The sequence below is a fragment of the Muntiacus reevesi genome, chromosome 7, assembly GCF_963930625.1.
Source record: "Muntiacus reevesi chromosome 7, mMunRee1.1, whole genome shotgun sequence".
Lineage (NCBI taxonomy): Eukaryota > Metazoa > Chordata > Mammalia > Artiodactyla > Cervidae > Muntiacus > Muntiacus reevesi.
This window is the reverse complement of record NC_089255.1, coordinates 62,840,605-62,860,335: the sequence shown is the minus strand read 5'-3', so window position 1 is coordinate 62,860,335 and position 19,731 is coordinate 62,840,605. Positions and strand designations below refer to the sequence as shown.

The 19,731-nt window shown below is 53.9% G+C and overlaps 1 protein-coding gene across 1 annotated transcript in view; it reads left to right on the top strand.

Annotated features, from left to right (window-relative positions):
* The window catches only part of DUOX1 (dual oxidase 1), a 31,507-nt gene extending 11,776 nt beyond the window's left edge, over positions 1-19,731 (top strand). Inside the window, exons 15-33 of the mRNA XM_065940318.1 lie at positions 497-610; positions 1,364-1,563; positions 2,219-2,404; positions 4,612-4,837; positions 5,110-5,203; positions 5,468-5,643; positions 7,726-7,795; positions 8,008-8,139; positions 8,680-8,858; positions 9,092-9,322; positions 10,029-10,128; positions 10,401-10,450; positions 11,997-12,124; positions 16,078-16,231; positions 16,647-16,879; positions 17,120-17,278; positions 18,626-18,781; positions 18,935-19,063; positions 19,609-19,731. Coding sequence (XP_065796390.1) covers positions 497-610; positions 1,364-1,563; positions 2,219-2,404; positions 4,612-4,837; positions 5,110-5,203; positions 5,468-5,643; positions 7,726-7,795; positions 8,008-8,139; positions 8,680-8,858; positions 9,092-9,322; positions 10,029-10,128; positions 10,401-10,450; positions 11,997-12,124; positions 16,078-16,231; positions 16,647-16,879; positions 17,120-17,278; positions 18,626-18,781; positions 18,935-19,063; positions 19,609-19,731 — 2,840 coding nt within the window. The remainder of the gene's footprint in view (positions 1-496; positions 611-1,363; positions 1,564-2,218; positions 2,405-4,611; positions 4,838-5,109; positions 5,204-5,467; positions 5,644-7,725; positions 7,796-8,007; positions 8,140-8,679; positions 8,859-9,091; positions 9,323-10,028; positions 10,129-10,400; positions 10,451-11,996; positions 12,125-16,077; positions 16,232-16,646; positions 16,880-17,119; positions 17,279-18,625; positions 18,782-18,934; positions 19,064-19,608) is intronic.

Sequence of the window (19,731 nt, the reverse complement as noted above, 5' to 3'; positions counted from 1 at the left end):
GTCTTCCTGTTCTTCTGGGGTCCCTCACAGGGCCCAGATTGGTTCAGGAGCCATGGGCAACCCACAATCCACAGCAATTTACAGGAGCCTCGGCGTGGGAAACTGTCAGAAGCAAATGCCTGCCTGAGCAGGGCTGGGATGTAGCTGCTGGGGCAACGGCTTGGGCATCTTAGTCTTTGACTAAGTGTGTCAATCGACCAGCAGCCTGGTAGAGTGGGTTCAGTCTCCGGCACAAGGACCAGTTTCTAGCTGGGAAGGGACCCGAGTGGTAGAAGCAGACAAGGGTAGGCAGGCACCTTAGATGCGCCACAAAACTTCCCATGGGATGCAGAGCACCTCCCTCCCGTGGCACTTCATAATTTGAGACAACTGAATGGGTTACCTAGGAGGTGAGGACAGCAGGGGTTCTTGCCAAGGAAAGAAACCTGGGAAAGAAGTCACTGATCTCCCCAGACCTCTACCTTCCTCTGAGCATCCTACTGCTTCTGCCTCTCAGTGAGCCTGCTCAGTGCCTGGATCGTTGCCCAGCTCCGGAGGAGAAATTTAAAGAGGCTTCAGGGCCAAGACCGCCAGAGCATCAGGTGTGAGAAGCTCGTGGGGGGCATAAAAGGTAGGCGTGGGACTGCCCAGGGTTGGGGAGGGGAGATCATGACTCCAGGCTACAGCCCCTGCCTCTCTCAGCAGCCTAGGGCAAAGACCTTTTCTAGGCCCCTGGACAGGCTGGGTCAGGCAGGAAGAGTCACTGGGGCATTAGGCAGGAATCAGATCAGGAGTCCTCCATCCTCCTTAGCTCCTCCCGATGGTCCCTGAAAAAAAAAGAATGTGATAGACTCACAGGGAGGAGTCATGGGACTCTGCCTACATTTCACAGGCTCATTGTGATGCACAAATTCCCGAGAACTGGTGCTTTGCAGTGTCTCACAACTGGAATTTCAGGCAACGGAGAAGTCATTAAGGAAGGTCTATAGTCACATTCACTGAGGATTAGAATCTTGGTTCCACCCCTATGGGCTATTGGACTTCAGGCAAATTTTAATCTGTCTAATCCTATTTTTTTCTCATCTGTAACATGATAATAACAATAGCACTAACCTCATAGATTTGTGAACATTAAATAAAATAGTTCACACAAAGCACTGGGTACGGTGTTGGACACATAGTCAACACCCAGGACATGGTAGTTATGCTGCTCATGGACTAGAGGTGCGACTGTTGGGAGGGGATGACCGCCAGTATTCAGGACAGGACATGGAGCTCAGAGGCCTTGACCTAACTCCAGCCCTGAGTCGGCCCTCTTCCTCCCCGAGGCAGTTGGGGGTAGGGGGTGGGGAGGAAGCCCCCAGCTGACCTCATCTCTCTCCAGCAATGGAATGGCCGGGCCACAAGGAGCCCTGCCGGCCTGTGCTGGTCCACCTGCAACCCGGGCAGATCCACGTGGTGGATGGCAGGCTCTCCGTGCTCCGTACTGTCCAGCTGCGGCCCCCACAGCAGGTCAACCTCATCCTGTCCAGCAACCACGGACGCCGTGCCCTGCTGCTCAAGATCCCCAAGGAGTATGACCTGGTATGGCCCAACTGGCCCCTGGCTCTTTGTCTGCAGCCTAAGCCACGGGGGGAGCCAGGTGGAGGGGAGGGGCCCCGAACCAGGCAGGGTTTCTAGCTCCTAGTCCCTGGATGAAGTGCTGGATAGTGAGATAAACTGGAACATGTCTGTGCTGCTCTGAGTTTTCTGGATGCCACAGTCTCTACTGTCCCTTTTGCTCCTGCAGACTCAGTCTACCCTCCCTTCTACGAATGCCTGGCAGGCCCTAGTTGAGTGTCCTTAGAAGAAGCTGGGCCCTCTTTCCTGTCCCTGGCTGCAGGATCTGATGAATTAGAGCTTTGGAGGGGAGCTCAGTCAGGTGCTGGTCTTTGGCTCTGACTCTGTCCAGCTTCTGGGTCTCTCCATCCTCTGCCCTTCCCGCCTTCCCATCCCTTCTCCAGTATGGAGTAGAGAGGAAGCATAACTTTCCACATGTGCCTTTGCCTGCTACCTCTGCACCTGCAAGCAAGCCACTTAACTCCACGGAGCCCAGGAGTAACAATATCTCTTTGGTCAGGGTGGTTTTTCCAGTGCCCCCCCCCACTCCTGCCCCTCCAAAAAAAAAACAAGATTCACATAAACCTTCTGGCCTCACAAGGCTTTGACACGTGGTTGCTCTCCAATGGCTCCTCCATAGGTGCTGCTGTTTGACCTGGAGGAAGAGCGGCAGGTGATGGTGGAGAGCCTGCGGGGCGCTCTGAAGGAGAGCGGGCTGAGCTTCCAGGAGTGGGAGCTGCGAGAGCAGGAGTTGATGAGGGCCGCAGTGACACGGGAGCAGCGGAGCCACCTCCTGGAGACCTTTTTCAGGCACCTTTTCTCCCAGGTGTGTATGTGGAATCGGTTCTGTCCACATGCGTCTGCCTGTAGTGGTGCCCTTACCTGTGTGAGGCCAGGGGGTGACACCAGGGAAGGTTAGAAGCCCCAGGTTCTTAGCTGACAATCAACTCTGCTGTGATTTCGGCCAAGTTACCTGACCTTGCTATAAGGAGATGTTCCTGCCCCCTTCCCAAGCCCACTCTCGTCTGTAAGACTCCAGGGAGGCAATGGCCAGGAAGGGGGTTATCTGGATGTGTCATTTCTTATTTCACTCCTCACAGCTAACCACTTTTCTGCCCTCATGCAACTCATCCTGTCCCAATGACTGCAGGAACTTAGGGTGAGATGAGCAGTATGGGGGCAGTGAGGGTCCTTGGTCACGTGTCCTTGGGGGAGCACAGCAGTCAGAGGCCTCGATGGGACATAGTGTCCACCTTGCAGAGTTTTTAGTCTATTGGGAGGGTGTGGGTAAACAAGATAGGAAGAGAATTGCAAGGACTTCAGTCCCTATCTGGTACGGAAATGCAGGCAGCCTGGGAGCAGAATAGTGGAGAGGAGAAGCTTGGGAGATGAAGGATAAATACAGCATGGGCCCCCACCAGTGGAGTTTATCATCCCACCAGGAAGATGGTGTGAGCACAGGAAGAAAGATAATTGGGAAGAATGACAGTGACAAAAGAGATCCAGGAAGTAAGTGATCTAGGAGTTCAGAAAAGGTAGCAAGGCTTCAGGCCGACATAAGGTAGTCTTGGTGGAGGTGAGATTTGGCAAGCACGCAAGTTGGAAAAATTTTGTCTCAGAAGAAAGCAGCATGAAGGGCTGAGCAGAGATGCCTAGTAGAGGGGCAGAAAATGAATGTTTGAGGAGAAGGAGCAGGGCTGGCTGGCTAGGGAGAGGATTTATGAAGGAAGGTACCATTTAATGGTCATTCATTACATGCCAGGCACATGGCATGTCATTCACTCCTCCAACAAGCTGAACCTGAGTGTGCAGGAGAGTGGAGGGACCCCTCACTGGGGTGACTCATTGCCAGGACCTGGGCACCTCCTCTCAGCTTAGGACCCAAAGTGATCTGGGAACTCCCGGTGCTGGGAACTGTCGAGGGTGTGTTACTATATTCCGGGGGTAGCTGCCAACCCTTTCTATCTGCTCAGTGCTTTCAAAACATTTTTCACACAACCTCTCATTGACCCTGTGAGATAAGAAAGACAGCTGAGGAAATGAATGCCAGACAGACTTACCTGAGGTCACGCAGTATGAGTGGGTGGCAGAGTAGGGAACATGAACCCCAGTCTCTTGTCTCCAGCCCCAGGCTCTTTCTACCACAGCACCTTGCTTGAAGCAATGAGATTTAGCTCATGAAATCACAGCCGGCTGGACCTGGAGGCCCCCAGTAGACAGGCTGGGAGGACAGGTGCAGTGGCCTGCTTCCCTCCCTGTCTGTCCTTATGATCAGGCATTCCTGGGGAGGGTGGGCTGAAGATGGCCTGCCATGAGAATTCCCCTTGCCTCAGCCCAACGTGTTTTCAGCCCAGCTGAAGATGTTCTCAGTTAAAACTCCTTTGGAGATAAGAGACACCTGCTCAAGCTAGCACTGACAGAGGGTCAGTGACTCTGAGGACATAGTGGTGTCTGAGGAAGTCCAAAGGGAAAACTGTGATCTGGCCTGAAAGGGACCAGGAAAGGGAAAGCTGTCATCAAACAAGGCCACTTCTCAGGCTGCCTCCATTTTCTCCATGCCCCTGCTTCCTTTCATTTATTTGGCTGTGCCAGGTCTTAGTTGTGGCATGCTGGAACTTTACTTGTGGCATGTGGGATCTAATTCTCTGACCACGGATCGAACTCAGGCCCCCTGCACAGAGTCTTAGCCGCTGGACCACCAGGGAAGTCCACCCCCCACCCCCCACTTCCTCCTGTCTCTATGTCTCTGAGCACATGAGGGAGCAGTGTGGTTGTTTTCTTACACTCAGGTCAAGACTGTTCTGGGACCTCCCAGTCTCAATTCCAGACCTTCTGCTTGGGTCAAGTGTACATCCCTGGTCCAATCAGCTAATACAGAGGCCCAGGGACCACTCACAGGGCTGATGGGCTAGTACTTAGCGGTGGGGGTGCTGAGCAGTCACCTTAAAAGGTGGCACCAAAAGCCTGCACTAACCTTCAAGTCAAGGAAGCCTTGTCTTTTTCTCTCCCCTCTCTGCTGCTGCCCAAGTACAGGTGCTGGACATCGACCAGGCAGACGCAGGTACCCTGCCCCTGGACTCATCGCAGAAGGTGCGGGAGGCCCTTACGTGTGAGCTGAGCCGGGCCGAGTTCGCCGAGTCCCTGGGCCTCAAGCCCCAGGACATGTTTGTGGAGTCCATGTTTTCTCTGGCCGACAAAGACGGCAATGGCTACCTGTCCTTCCGGGAGTTCCTCGACATCCTGGTGGTCTTCATGAAAGGTGAGGGAGGAGGGAGTGATTACCTAGACAGGAGGAGATGAGAAAAGCTGCAGACTGAGGCTGGAGTGCCGCTGACCTGTTAAGTGACGGGGAAGCACTGCGGCCAGGTCTCCAGTCGTGGCGGACATCTGGGAATGCCCGGGTAGGGGTCAGGAAGCAGAGCAAACCCCGGCTGCGTCCAGCAGTGGGTCGATCCAGTGTGAGGCTCCTCCTGGCCAGCCTGGGGTGTAGGCAGGTGGGCCGAGGCTCTCACAGGGTCCTTCTTCTCCTAGGCTCCCCCGAGGAGAAGTCTCGCCTTATGTTCCGCATGTATGACTTTGATGGGAATGGCCTCATTTCCAAGGATGAGTTCATCAGAATGCTGAGGTTGGTGCTGCAGGAGAGCCGGGAGAGTGGGCCAGAGCAGGGACTGTGGGGGAGAGAGGGGGGATGTGAAGGAGGGAGCAGGAGGTAAACAGCAGATATAGAGGCCATATAGCCAGAGACTGCTGTAACTAGGAGAGGGCTTGGGATTTAGTCAGTCGGGGCCCTTCCATATTGGCTCAGCTCTGAAGGTCTGTTGGGATGGCCTTGCATCTAAGCTGCAGGCTGCTTGTTGAGGCCTGATGGCCTCCCTCCCCCCGGCCCCAGGTCCTTCATCGAGATCTCCAACAACTGCCTGACCAAGAGCCAGCTGACCGAGGTTGTAGAGTCCATGTTCCGGGAGTCAGGCTTCCAGGACAAGCAGGAGCTGACGTGGGAGGACTTCCACTTCATGCTGCGGGACCACGACAGCGAGCTCCGCTTCACACAGCTGTGTGTCAAAGGTGGGGCAGCGGGCTGGGCACGGCTGACTCAGTTAGTAGGCACAGCAGTCACCTGCCTGGGACCCACATGCTTTGAGGTGCCATGGAACTGTTTATATTTCTTTTAAAGTGAGAAGAATTAATATAATAATGATGATAAATATGTAATGTATCCAGCCTGGATTATATTCTTTATACCAACATAATTATTAAAATATAATTTTTTAATGCAGAAAGGTAGTAGTGCCCATGGCCCAGAAAAGTCATAGTGCAGCCCTGCTGGTGGGGTGGGCAGGGTCAGGATAGGGTGGGGGATGGCAGGTGGAATTCTGCTTTCCTGTCAAAGGCCGCGGTGCCTGGTGCCCATGTCAGGAGGGAAGACGTGTCTCCTTGTACCTGGTCATACCCATCTCAGCTGGGGTGTCTGATGGTGGCAGTGGGCTGCTCTGGTTTTGTTTGCCACCTTACCCCTTGGAGGAGTGCTTGTTAAATGTTTTCTAAGTATATGGAGTCCCACTCTATTTTTTTCCCTCCCCCTGACTACTTGCCCCATCTATGTCTGACTCAGGTGAGTAGGGGCTAGAGTCAGGGTGAAGAGGGGCCAGGTAGCAGGCAGAGGGACTGCCTGTGGCCTCCTCTGGGCTGTTACAGAGTCTTCACAGCCTGGAATTCTCACTGGGACATGTTGAGACCAAACCCAGTCCCTCCCAGTATTATGAGAATTTGGGGGACTGAGCAGCCCAGATGGGGTGAGGGGTGAATTGTATAAGACACAGCTGGGCCTCTGTTCAGGGCTTCTGGTCCCCAGGGTGAGAGGGGGTGTTGGTAGAGCACAGACCCAGCACTCCTGATTCTGCAATTTCCCACCTTTCCCGGACAGGCACCTGGGCCTGAGGGGAAAGCAGGGAGAGGTGCCAGGAAGTGAGCCTAGACCAGAGTCCTGGGACATTCAGGCCCTGGTGTGGAGGGGAGGACCAGGCTTGGGGATTAAGTTGAGTGTTAGCACTGAGTACTATTTTGCTTGGTTTTTAATTGTTGTTATGTTTTGCTCTTTCCTCTGTATTTCACTTGGAAACATTATGAACCTGCAGGAAAGGTATAAGAATGATACAAGGAGCATCCCTTTGCCCTTCACCTACATTCACCATTTGTTACCGTTTTCCAACATCTGTTGTTTGCTGAACCATTTGAGAGAACAGACATCTATTCTTTGTTTTAAAACACTCATTTCATTAAATTCAGTTTAATCACTTTGGCCTCTGGGCTGTAGAAACCAGGGTAATCTTCAAGACTGGTTTTGCACTTGAAAGTGACTTGGACGTTCCCAGGCCTCCTGTGAGAACCTGGATTTGCAGCTCAGTCCTGCCCTGCCCCTCAGCGCTGGCGGCTTCTGGAAGGGTTCCTCCCAACCCCTAACATTTTATTACGAGCACTTTCAAACACAGAAAAGGGGAAAGAATTTTATAGTCATCTCCCATAAATGTATTACCTAGAGTCTACACTTAACTCCTGGAAGTTTTTAAGCCGGAGGGTCTTTAGCAGGGTTTTGTGGCTGAGTAGTCTTAGCAGACTTCCCTGGTGGTTCAGACGGTAAAGTGTCTGCCTACAATGCGGGAGACCCAGGTTCGGTCCCTGGGTTGGGAAGATCCCCCTGGAGAAGGAAATGGCAGCCCACTCCAGTATTCTTGCCTGGAAAATCCCATGGATGGAGAAGCCTGGTAGGGTACAATCCATGGGGTCGCAGAGAGTCGGACATAACTGAGCGACTGAACTGAACTGAACTGAAGTCTTAGCAGGCAGGTTGTGTACAGTTCCTGAACCCTAGCCCACAAGCCTTATACCAGTCTCAGGTGGGGGACTGAAACTGGACACATACTCAGGGGAGCCTGCCTGGCCACCTTGGTTTCAAACCCTCTCCCTAATCCCTCATGGCTGAATCTAGCTCCCACTGGGATCACAGGCTGAGGCTGGCTCACCCAGAGGCAGCGTACTGGCCAGGGACCCTCTACAGTGTCCGGACATGGGGTGGGTGGTGTGCATTTGAGATAGGTCCTCCTGGGCCCTGGACCCTGAACTTCTAGCTAGCCCAGCTCTGCATTGCAGGGGTGGAGGTACCTGAAGTCATCAAGGACCTCTGCCGGCGAGCCTCCTACATCAGCCAGGAGAAGCTCTGGTAAGCCCTCATCTGGGGATGTTGGAGGGAGAGCTGGGGTCAGGGAGGTGCTTTCTATTTCCCCAGAATGTCTGGGATCAGAACCTTCACTAGCCCAAGCAGTGCTTTCATGCAAATTAGAAAAGGGCAGAGAAAGCCCTGCGGGAGGGGCGGCAGAGAACCAGGTGGCTCAGGCGGCCAAGGTCCCATCCTAATCTGCATTCCTGTCCTAGTCCCTCTCCCAGAGTGAGTGCCCGCTGTCCCCGAAAGGACGCTGACATCGGGGTGGAGCTGACACCACGGAGACTGCAGTGCCCCAATGACACAGACCCTCCCCAGGAGATTCGCCGGAGGTTTGGCAAGAAGTACGCTTGCTCCTTCCCTTTAGCCCAAACAGTTCACCCATTCCTTTGGCATGCACACATTGATTATTCGACACCAGGCACTGTGCTGGCATTGGGGGTGTGGGCAAGATGAACAGTCCTTGCCCAAGAATGTCACAGTCTGCTGAGATAGTCTGGTACAGCGATAGTCACAGTGTCCCACTGATGAATGCTATAATAGTGGTAAGAACAGAAGGCTTCAGAACTCAAGGAAGTGGTCACCTATGCCTGGGAGGTAGAGAAGGCTTCCTGGAGGAAGAGTCCATTGAGCCTCCAGTGAAGGATGAGAATAGAGCTGGTGGGAATTGAGAGCTACGGACTGGAAGAAGAGAGTGACAGAGTGACCATTTGCAAGGGCGTACCCTCACTGACAGCCCGCTTGAGGAGGGTGGTAATTAGGAGCCTTTGAGGTCTACACCCCACTTTGTCTTGAATGACTTGATACTCCTTTCTCCCCTCTGGAGACCGGATCCGTATTAGCATCGGGTCCTTAGCCGAGAACCAAGACTTCCTGTCTCCCAGGGTGACATCGTTCCAGCCCCTGCTGTTCACCGAGGCTCACCGAGAGAAGTTTCAACGTAGCCGTCGTCACCAGACGGTGCAGCAGTTTAAGCGCTTCGTTGAAAACTACCGGCGCCACATAGGCTGCCTGGCGGTGTTCTACGCGATTGCAGGGGGCCTGTTCCTGGAGAGAGCCTACTGTGAGTGACAGCCGTGGAGGGACAGGGCTTAGAATAAGCCACAGCCCGGGGAGTGGGGCCTAAGCGAGTGACGGACAGCCCCGGGGCGGGGCGGCAATGAGTGACAGCCCTGGGGGCGGGGCCTCAGGAGAGCCAAGTGCCGGCTCAAATAGAGCTTGTGGGAGGCTTGTGGCAGGCAGTGGTGGCCGCGGGCCGGGGCCTGCGCTGCGCTCACCCGCCAGGGCCCTCTGCAGACTACGCCTTTGCGGCTCACCACAAGGGCATCACGGACACCACCCGTGTGGGCATCATCCTGTCGCGCGGCACAGCGGCCAGCATCTCCTTCATGTTCTCCTACATCCTGCTAACCATGTGCCGCAACCTCATCACCTTCCTGCGAGAGACCTTCCTCAACCGCTACGTGCCCTTCGATGCCGCCGTGGACTTCCATCGCCTCATTGCCTCTACTGCCATCGTCCTCACAGGCAGGGCCTGGGAGTCTCGGGGATCTTCTCCACCTCCTCCGCCCCTTGCAGGCTGCCCCTCCTCTGAGAGCACCCCTCTTCTCCACCCGCGTGTAAAGTGAGCCTGAGTCTTAGATGTTCTTCTCATAGGATGTCGGTGGCTCCCGCGGTGGTGTGAAGTAAGCCCAGAAGTCCCTCACTGCCCCAGGCTGTCAAGTTCACTTCACCACTTCCCACTGACAAGTTACTCACACCTCAAAATGAGTGCACTTAATAGTGTGTGATCTCCCCCAACTTTTATGTTTTAAAACATAATTCTGCAAAAGAAACCAAAGGAATGAACTTTTTAAAAAACATTTATTTTTATTCATTTGGCTGCATAGAGTCTTAGTTGTGGCATATGGGATCTAGTTCCCTGACCAGGGATCAAACTCAGCCCCCCTGTATCAGGAGCGCAGAGTCTTAGCCTCTGCACCACCAGGGAGGTCCCAGGAATGAACTTCTAAGAGTATAATTTCAGACCCGTGCGGTTGTTTTCACGGATAATGGGTATGTGAGGCAGGGGAGGAACAGGAGGCTGATTAGGAAACAGAAGTCCAGATCCCCAGGGTCCTTCTTCAGGCCCCCAGCTCTGGCTGGCTGGAGTCCTCCTGCTAGGGTTGAATGCATTGAGCACCCACAGTGGGCTGGCCCCAGGCTCACCCCTACCCTGTCTGGTCTTCCTCAGTCTTACACAGTGCAGGCCACGTGGTGAACGTGTACCTCTTCTCCATCAGCCCACTCAGCGTCCTCTCCTGCCTCTTTCCAGGCCTCTTCCATGACAATGGGTGAGAGAGAGAAAGAGAGAGTGTGTGTGTGTGGCCTGGCCTGGGGGTGAAGAGGGTGAAATTCTTTGCAAAAATTCTCTTGACTCAGAAAAAAGAAAAGAAATTTTCTTGGCTCAGGAGTGGGTCCCCCTCCAGGTTATAGCACAGACAATGATCATCCTGAGCCCGGAATCCCAAATTGCAGAAAGGGAGACTGGTGGCTGGTTTGGAGTGCCTCCTCTGGAGAGTCCTTTCTGGAAGTCCCAGACGTGTCCTCACTTGCTTTCCCACAGATCCGAGTTCCCCCAGAAGTATTACTGGTGGTTCTTCCAGACTGTGCCAGGTGAGAGCCCTCTCGCTGCGTGTGTTTCTGGGCCTGGCTCTGAGTGCCGGGCTCTGGGTTCTGCCTGCCACAGGCAGCCCAGTCACTCGGCTTGGTGCTCCTGGCCTTGACCGTGAGCCAGGCTATGTCCTTGCCCTGAGCGCTTTTCTGGGCTGTAGGGAACTGCATTCCAGGCCTTCTCTCAAGAGCTTAGCTGAGCTCCTCCCCCAGTTCTGAGCTAGTTACTCCCTCTGAGAGACAGCAGTGTATCCCCTCCACCCGCACACACACACCTACCCTGACAGTGACTTTGAGGAATGCTGTCCTCAGCTATGTGAGCGAGGGGCTGGGCTCTTCATTCAGTTCAGTCGCTCAGTCGTGTCCGACTCTTTGCGACCCCATGAATCGCAGCACGCCAGGCCTCCCTGTCCATCACCAACTCCCGGAGTTTACTCTTCATAGAGCCTGGCAAATACCCCTCCCCCTCCTGTCAATACCCCTCTCCCTCCATTCTGTAGTCGTGACAAGAGCCATTTAGGGCCTATTCCTCACTGCCCATAATCACACATTTTAGAGCTACTAGCTGTAAATCTATTCAAATGCTTCTTGAAGCTATTTATATTTTAAGTCCGTTCCCTCCTTGGGGTAATGCATCTTCTACACTCCTTTCTGTAAAACACAGCATGTTTTTTGTTTTTTTTTTTTTTTTTTCTTTAAACCCTAAAACGAGTGCTTTGAACTTCAGAGTGCTTGCTGATCCTGCACACTGGGGTTTAAAGGATCAAGCCGTGTTTATGCTCTCCTCTCCATTCAGTACTTATAGGCTTTGGCTAGATCCCTTCTTAACCTCTGCTTTTCCACACTACAGGGCTCTAATCTTCCTCACTTCTGCCTCCTCCTCCTTGATCACTTGAGGGACATTCTCTGGAATGACTCCAGTGTTGCCTAGGATCCCCTGTGAGAGGAGGGGTCTCCCACCAGGTCTGGGTGGGTGGGACTCAGGGGGGCTCTGGTGATGAGCAGTGATGGTGTGGTCCCACTCACTCACTGTGTCAGTGCTCATGCTCTGTGATGTGGCTGCCAGGTAGAGTGCTACCTGGACCCTGACCAAGCCTCGACTCCCCAAGGGTAGGGCCTACAGCATCCGGAGTTCTATCCAGACGACTCAGAGTAGCTGCCCTATCCATTCATCCACTCAGTACACATTTTCCGAAGACCCTTGGGGTGCCAGGCCTTACACTAGGCACCCGAGTGCAGTGGTGAACTAGTCTAGCCTGGGCCCTGTTCTTGTAGACCTGAGAGTCAAGAAAATGACAGATATGAAACAAATAATGACACAGGTGCTTGAGACATACCAGTCGTAACAGGGTCTATGAAGGACAAGCAGGGTCTGGTGAAAAGTGAAAGGCACCTGTGATCAGTGGTATTGGGGAGAGGAAGAGGGAAGGATGGTGGGTTTCTATCACTTGCCTAGAGCTGTGGAGTGGAGAGGAGACCCTAGTAGCCTCAGAACAGCCCATTTTGTGAGGCCCTGCTCCTCTGCCCTCACCCCATGTTCATTTTGCAGGTCTCACGGGAGTCATGCTGCTCCTGATTCTCTCCATCATGTACATCTTCGCCTCCCACCACTTCCGGCGCTGCAGCTTCCGGGGCTTCTGGCTGACCCATCACCTCTACATCCTGCTCTACGTGCTGGTGAGAGGTTTTGGCTATGAACCAGGCCAGCGGAATCTGGGTGGATGTTCCCAGGGAGGCAGCGATGGCCGAGATATCCACCTTAAAAGATAGAGATTATAGTATGGGGCGCTCAGGTAGACTGACCCAACAAACAGCACTCGGAAGGCTGACTCCCTGGCATGCATTTTTCAGTAGCAGCCTTACCAGGCTGATCTACATTCCTTCCAGACACCCCCACATCATTTCTGCCCAGCCAGTCTTTCCCCTCTTTGGGTGGTGGTTTGGGCTCTTGGGTGGACTCACTCAAGGGAGCATTGTCTTTTTAAAGAGAAACTCACCCTTAAGTAGGTTCTGCCATTTTTGTTCTGATCCAGTTTTCTGGGGTGTTAGCTACCCCATCCAGGTAGCTAAGTGCCACCTGTAATGTCAATGAACTTGCTCAAAATGTCTTCTTTGGATTGTTGATAAAATGGATTTTGAGACTCCACCTCTCCCCTTTCCTTCTTATCCTGGGCTCCTGCCTCCCTTCCTTCAGATTCCCTGCTTCACTCCTTCTTTTTCCCATTCCCTCTTCCCCTGGGTTTGCTCTCTGTTACTTCAGTGGCTGTTTCCAGAGATGACTCTGATCTGTGCCGCTATGGCATGGCTCTGCTTGGCCTGCCTTCCTCACAAACACAGGCATTTCCCCAAAGGACACTCTTAGGGCCTTGCTGAGAGGGTAAACCAAGTCCCAAAGCTCTGACGTCCCCACTGGTGACAGCCTGTCTGCCAGGATTCAAGAAGTGCAGAGCTCACACATGGCTGCCCTCTCTGTCACCTGGCTCCAGACACAACTGCACACAGCGGTCCTCTTTGTCCCAAGACAAAGGGTCCAGATGGCACTGGTTGTCCGCCTTGCCCCCTCCCAGGTGCAGCTCTGTCTTCACTGGGAGATAAGAATGTCTGGTTCCATCTTGCCTGAGGCTCTGCACTTCAAGGTTCTGGAAATAAATATCCAGCCTCAGCTTAGATGTTTCCGAGAACTCACGGAGTTTGTTTCTTTGGAAGCTGTGGCTAATTTATGCCTCCCTCACCAATTTCTTGATAATGGGTAGAGCCCTAGAATCTGGGTTGCTGTTATTATTAGGGTGGAGATGATAGTTTTGTTTCTGCTGACAAAGTAGCTTAAAAAAAAAAAAAAAAAAACTAGATCCAGAAGAGTGGCCAGCCTGGCTCTCTGAGAGCAAAACTGGTTTCTGATTTATCCCTGGGTTTTGGGGATCACTGGGGAAGTCAGCAGCTAAGCAAGGTACAGGCCCCTCAGCTGGGAAGTCCTAGCACTGGCAGCCTGGGAGCATCGCAGGGTTCCCCAGGTGGCACTAGTGGTAAAGAACCTGCCTGCCAACTCAGGAGACATAAGAGACCTGGGTTTGACCCCTGGGTCATGGAAGATCTCCTGGCAACCCACTCCAGTATTTTTGCCTGGAGAATCCCACTGACAGAGGAGCCTGGTGGGCTATGGTTCATAGGGTCCAAAGAGTTGGACGCAACTAAAGCAGCTTAGCATGCAGACACAAAGCACCAGCTGCCTCTCCATTTATCTCAGATGTGGCCACTTGCCCTCAGGCAGAAAGAGAAATTGCAAGTAAATGACACCAGTGTGGAGCAGACCCTGGGCAAAGGTGTCTAGGCTGCTGATTCAGGCTGTAGAGGCTGGAGCTAGTGCAGCAGAAGCTGAGCTGGCAGGCTGTTCCCCAGGCTCCTTGATCAACCATGACTGCGGCAGCTTTGCGGTTTCAAGGTAGAGCCAACACCAAGCAAGGTATATAAACAGAGGAGTATGAAGTCATCCATTGTTCTCAGTCGGTAGATGCTCAGAAAGCCTCAGGGGTGGGCATGGGCTCCATAAAAGGAGGATCTTTTCAGGATCCTCCATGAAAGAGGATCTTGGGAAAACTGGAGCCAATTCAGAGCCCAAAGAGGTTCGAGTTAGCTCTGTGGGGAGAGGTTTAAGAATTGGGGAACACTCAGATGGAGGAGTGGAGAGCTGAATGAGGGACCGAGTTCACTTGAACAGTTATCTGTTGAGGGTCTAGGATATACTTGCTCCGTAAACAATCTGCCTGCAATGCAGGAGACCTGGGTTCGATCCCTGGAGATGGAAATGGCAACCCACTCCAGTATTCTTGCCTGGAGAATTCCATGGACAGAGGAGCCTGGCAGGCTACAGTCCATGGGGTTGCAAAGAGTCAGACATGACTGAGTGACCAACACACACACAGGCCCAGCAGAGGAGGGGGAGATTCTAAGCCCTGTCCTCAGAAATTGAGGATTAGCTGCAGAGATTAGTGCCATGCACGTGAAGTGATCAAAATGACCAGATAATATGGGATTAATTGCTGAGCTGAATGTTCCAGTCAGTCAGTTACAAGAGCTCATTGAAGGGAGCCTCATTTGGGCCAAACTGGTTAGGGAAGATTTCACACAGAAGATGGAACTTGGGCTAAGCCTGAAGGAGAGATAAGCTAAGGTTTAATAGGGCAGAGTGGGAACTGAGCGTTCTAGGTGGAAGGAAGGGCACCTAAGAGGTAACGCCCTAGCAGTCCAGGGCTTAGGACTCGGCACTTTCCCTGCCAAGGGTCCAAGGTCTGGGTTCAATCCCTGATCGAGGGAAAAAAAAAGAAGAAAGGCAGGAGCGCTGGTGGAGAAGTGGGAATGACAATAGAATATTTGAGGCTGAAAGACTGAGAGGCCAGGCCACGCTGTGTGGGAGATTGTAGGAGAAGAGCAGAGGGTGAAGAAATCGGGGTTGAGCAACACACAGGACTAGGAGTTGGGAGGAGCAGAACCAGTGCAGGAGATAGAAAGTGAACAGTCAGAGAGGGAAAGAGGGAAAACCAGCAGGGCATTGTTGCTAAAGAGGCAAGGCAGGGATGCTCACTAGAGCCATGGGCTGTGGAGAGTGGGAGTGAATGCCATCTAAAAGGAGGCCTCGGGGACTGGCCACTGTGAGTCTGCTGTGAGCAGGTCCTGAGAAGAGGTGGAGGTGGGAGCCAGACTGACCAGACTCAAACAAAGCAAGTGGAAAGAATAGGGCAAGTCGTGTCTGACCATGTTAGACCAGCTGGTTGGGGAAAGAACCAGAGTTGGACAATACCTGTTAGTTACTTCATGGAAAAAGAGGACTGACTAGGTGTCATAGTCTTCAAAGGAAGTGGGAAAATTGGGGAAACCCCTTCCACTGACTCACTAGTTATTGAGTGCCTACCATGTGCCAGTGAGAAACTGCTGGGAGCTGAGAGTGTCATGGAAAATGGATGCAGTCCCTATTTCTCCAGTCCAGTGGGGAGAACAACAGTAAACATGTCCATGGATGAAGGAACACAAATATCCACAAATATCGCAGATGACGACAGTGCTCTGAGTGGGGTTAACAGGGAGATGGGATAGAGAGTGTGCTGGGGGAAGGGAGAAGGCATGAGGAGGTGGAGTTTCTGCTGAGGCCCGAAAAATGAGGTGGTGGGAGGAACTAGGGGAAAGGCCTTCCCGCCAGAGGGAGCAACAGGTGGAAAGTCCGGAAATAGAAAGGACTTGTGTTTGAAAAACAGGGAGCAGGGAATGCTGCCAGGCAGAAGACATAGCATTGCAAGGCCTTGTGGTGAAGTGGGAAACCCTCTAAGCTTTTCTGAGCTAGGATGACATGATAAAAGGAACTTTAAAAAGTCATACTGATCGTCCTGGAAAGAACGCATCACAGTAGGGCAACCCGCGGAAAGTTAGGAGGCTACTGCCTGAGTGCGGGTGGATGGCGTCAGGAAGATGCAGATGGATGCTATGGAGGGATGGGTTGGGAGTGGTTAGGTTTTGGAGCCTGGAAGGAGCATTGCACCTGATGAGGTGGGGATTGGATAGGCCAGTTGGGGAAGGATGCAGGGGTCAGACCCTGTTGTGGGTGTGGCTTCGATCTAAGCTGTACTCTTTGCTCTCTCCAGCTCATCATCCATGGCAGCTTCGCCTTGATCCAGCTGCCCCGTTTCCACATCTTCTTCCTGGTTCCAGCACTTATCTATGTGGGGGACAAGCTGGTGAGCCTGAGCCGGAAGAAGGTGGAGATCAGCGTGGTGAAGGCAGAGCTGCTGCCTTCAGGTACCAGCCTAAAGGCTGTCGGGGGAGCAGGCTGGTTGTTCTCTGACAGGGCAGAGAACTGCTGACAGGACAGGGCAGAGCCTGGCCCAGTGGAGTTAGCAGGGGCCTTGAGGTGGTAGGGATGAGGGAGTGAGTACAAGAGGCTCTTTGCCAGGGGATTTGAGCCACTCTCACACCAGAGAGAGGAGGAGCCTGGGCCAGGCTGCTCCTCGTCCTGCTGCCCACCAGCCCCAGTGCTGCCCAAACCCTGCTCAGGGTAGACACGGCCTGAGGGGGTGTTGTGACTTCTGATGAGGGGAGGCCTCCTTTGTCATATTCCAAAAGCAGAGTTGAGGCCGCAGGTGGGGGAACTCTTGGGGGACCCCACTGTTGCCGGATTCAGAACAGCGGGCTACCGCCCACCTCCCCTCCTTAGGAGTGACCCACCTGGAGTTCCAGCGGCCCCAAGGCTTCGAGTACAAGTCAGGACAGTGGGTGCGGATCGCCTGCCTGGCTCTGGGGACCACCGAGTACCACCCCTTTACACTGACGTCAGCGCCCCACGAGGAGACGCTTAGCCTGCACATCCGGGCAGCGGGGCCCTGGACCACCCGTCTCAGGGAGATCTACTCACCCCCGACGGGTGACAGCTGTGCCAAATACCCAAAGGTGCCCAGACCCAGGCCAGGCATACCACACGCTCCCACATCCCCTTAGCAGGCGTTGGTCCTGCAGCACCACACTCCCCACTGTGTTCCTCCTTGAGAGACTGATTCTTCCCGATGATGCTTCAAGGCTCCCACTTCTCCCTCACTGCATAAACCTACCTGCATTTCCCTGCCTCCCATTTCTGGCTTCAGAACTGTGGTGGTAGCCGAACTCAACTCTAACCCACTCCCTTTCCTGCAGCTGTACCTCGATGGGCCATTTGGAGAGGGCCACCAGGAGTGGCATAAGTTTGAGGTGTCCGTGCTGGTGGGAGGGGGCATTGGGGTCACCCCCTTTGCCTCCATCCTCAAAGACCTGGTCTTCAAGTCATCAGTCAGCTGCCAAGTGTTCTGTAAGAAGGTGAGTGTCCCCTCCTCCCACCAGCTGTGGTCCCCTGCTCCCTGTCACTGTGTCCATCCATGCCTGTCCCCTGCCTCTGTTCTTGGCCTCCCTATTCTAGGCAAGGCTGAGCTGGCCTGACCCAAGGGAGTCAGGATGTTGTTGTTGTGGTTCAGTAGCTCAGTCGTGTCCGACTCTTTGCGACCCCATGGACCGCAGCATACAGCACAGTCAGGCTATTCCTGGACCCTAAAGGACAGAGTGGTTTTGCTGATGCCTGCAGGCTCTTCCCTCAGTTATGGGGTGCCCCACATAGAATCTGCTTCTGAGAGTCACTCCAGCCAGGGTTGGAGAGGGGGCCCACCCCTCAAGCAGTGTCGGGTTGGGAGAGGGAAGGGTGCACTTGGGGTGAGGCACCGGTGAAACCGGCCCTGCTCTCAAGAGGAATAGGAGGAGGGGCTTCAAGGCAGGGCTGGTGGGCCTGGTCGGCTCCACGAACACAGCCCAGGCCCTCAGGCCCCTTCACACCAGGCCCCTTCACCTGAGTCTAGCCCTGATGGCGGGCCCCTGCTTGTCTCTCTGGGCCCGGCAGGTGAGTCAGGGGTGCAAGAATGCAGCGGGCAGAGGCCCAGCTCGTATGCTGTCAGCACTCAGAGGGTGACAGACAGCTACCTGGCTCCTCTGTTTATGCCAGCTCTGTGTCTGCTCCTTAACTCACACAACCCCATTTCTCCCCGTCAGAAGCTGGAGATGGGTCCCCCAGGGCAGCATCCAGGCCCCTGGTATATTTTCTGATTTTAGTATTTATTAATTTGGCTACACCAGGTCTTAGCTGCAGCTTGAGAACTCAGTTGCAGCTTGTGGGATCCAGTTCCCTGACCAGCGATCAAACCCAGGCTCCCTATATTAAGCATGGAGTCTTAGCCACTGGGCCACCGGGAAGTGCCCCCTGGTCTCTCTTTTAGCCCATGCCCATCCACTCCAGGCAGCCAACACAGTCTTCCCAGAGGCCGTTCTGTGACGCACCCCTTAGCGGGTCCCCCTCCCCTCGGGCAGCCTGTAGGCTGGAAGCCTAGCAGCTTGAACAGGGCCCACTGGACGGAGCGGAAGGGAAGGCTGCCTCCCACCCCACCAGACCTTCAGCTCACTTGACGGGGTCCTTTCTCACAGCCCCAGGCTATTGCTCACTTCCGCTTCTCCATGCCCTGGGGCAACTCCGTCTCCCCCCTCAGAGCATGGCCCCATACACTCACTCCCCCTGGCTGCCTGGGGAGAGGCACAAGCTGCTCTGAGGCCAGGAGTGGTGAGTCCTGGGAGGTAGGGACTCTGAGCCGAGCTGGGTCCCAAGCTCCAGCACTGTTTCCCCAGATCTACTTCATCTGGGTGACGCGGACCCAGCGGCAATTTGAATGGCTGGCTGATATCATCCGAGAGGTGGAGGAGAATGACCGCCAGGACCTGGTGTCCGTGCACATCTACATCACCCAGCTGGCTGAGAAGTTCGACCTCAGGACCACCATGCTGGTGCGTCAGGGCCAACCAAGGAGTGGCTTTGTGGGTGTGTGGGTGGGCAGGGCAAGCCAGGATGGCCAAGGCGGGTGGGCGGACCAGCCTCTGGACGAGGAGCTGACCCTGAGTCTGCTGGCCATGACCTTCCTCCTCTGCTCCCTCCCCCAGTACATCTGTGAGCGGCACTTCCAGAAGGTGCTGAACCGGAGTCTGTTCACGGGCTTGCGCTCCATCACCCACTTTGGCCGCCCCCCCTTCGAGGCATTCTTCAACTCTCTGCAGAAGGTCCATCCACAGGTCAGTTCCCACCCCACATTGAGGTTTTCTTCACCTTTATCATTGGAGGTCTGAGCAAAGCTCCCAAACCTGCTCCATCAAGGGAGGAGAACCGATCCCTAAGGAGTCTGGTGGGGTGATGGAATGGAAAAGGAGAGGTGCAGGTCACTCAGAGGCAAAGGCAGGAAGCAGGCAGCAGGGACTTGCTACTTCTGAAGCCATGATGCCTTGTCCCGAAGGAAGGGCTCAGTGGTGGAGCTGGTCCTCACCATAAACTCAGAGCTACCCTTACCATTAATACTATCCAGACAAACACTGGGAAGCTAGCAAATGCCTTGGAAAAGAGTAAAGGCTAGCCCCACGGAGAACAAGTCTTCCAAACTCAGCAAGATTTATAAACCCTGAACCAGCCCTCATCATGCACAGTATGGAGTAAACCTTCACAGGATCATCGAATGAGTCCTCACCAAGGATTCCTGCTGGTCTTTTACATGAACATGGAGTTAGACACTGAGCTAGACACTCCCTCTAAACACTGAGCTGGCCCTCACTTCTTTCTCCAACAGGTCCGGAAGATTGGGGTGTTCAGCTGCGGCCCCCCCGGCATGACCAAGAATGTAGAAAAGGCTTGTCAGCTCATCAACAGGCAGGACGGAACCCATTTCTCCCACCATTATGAGAACTTCTAG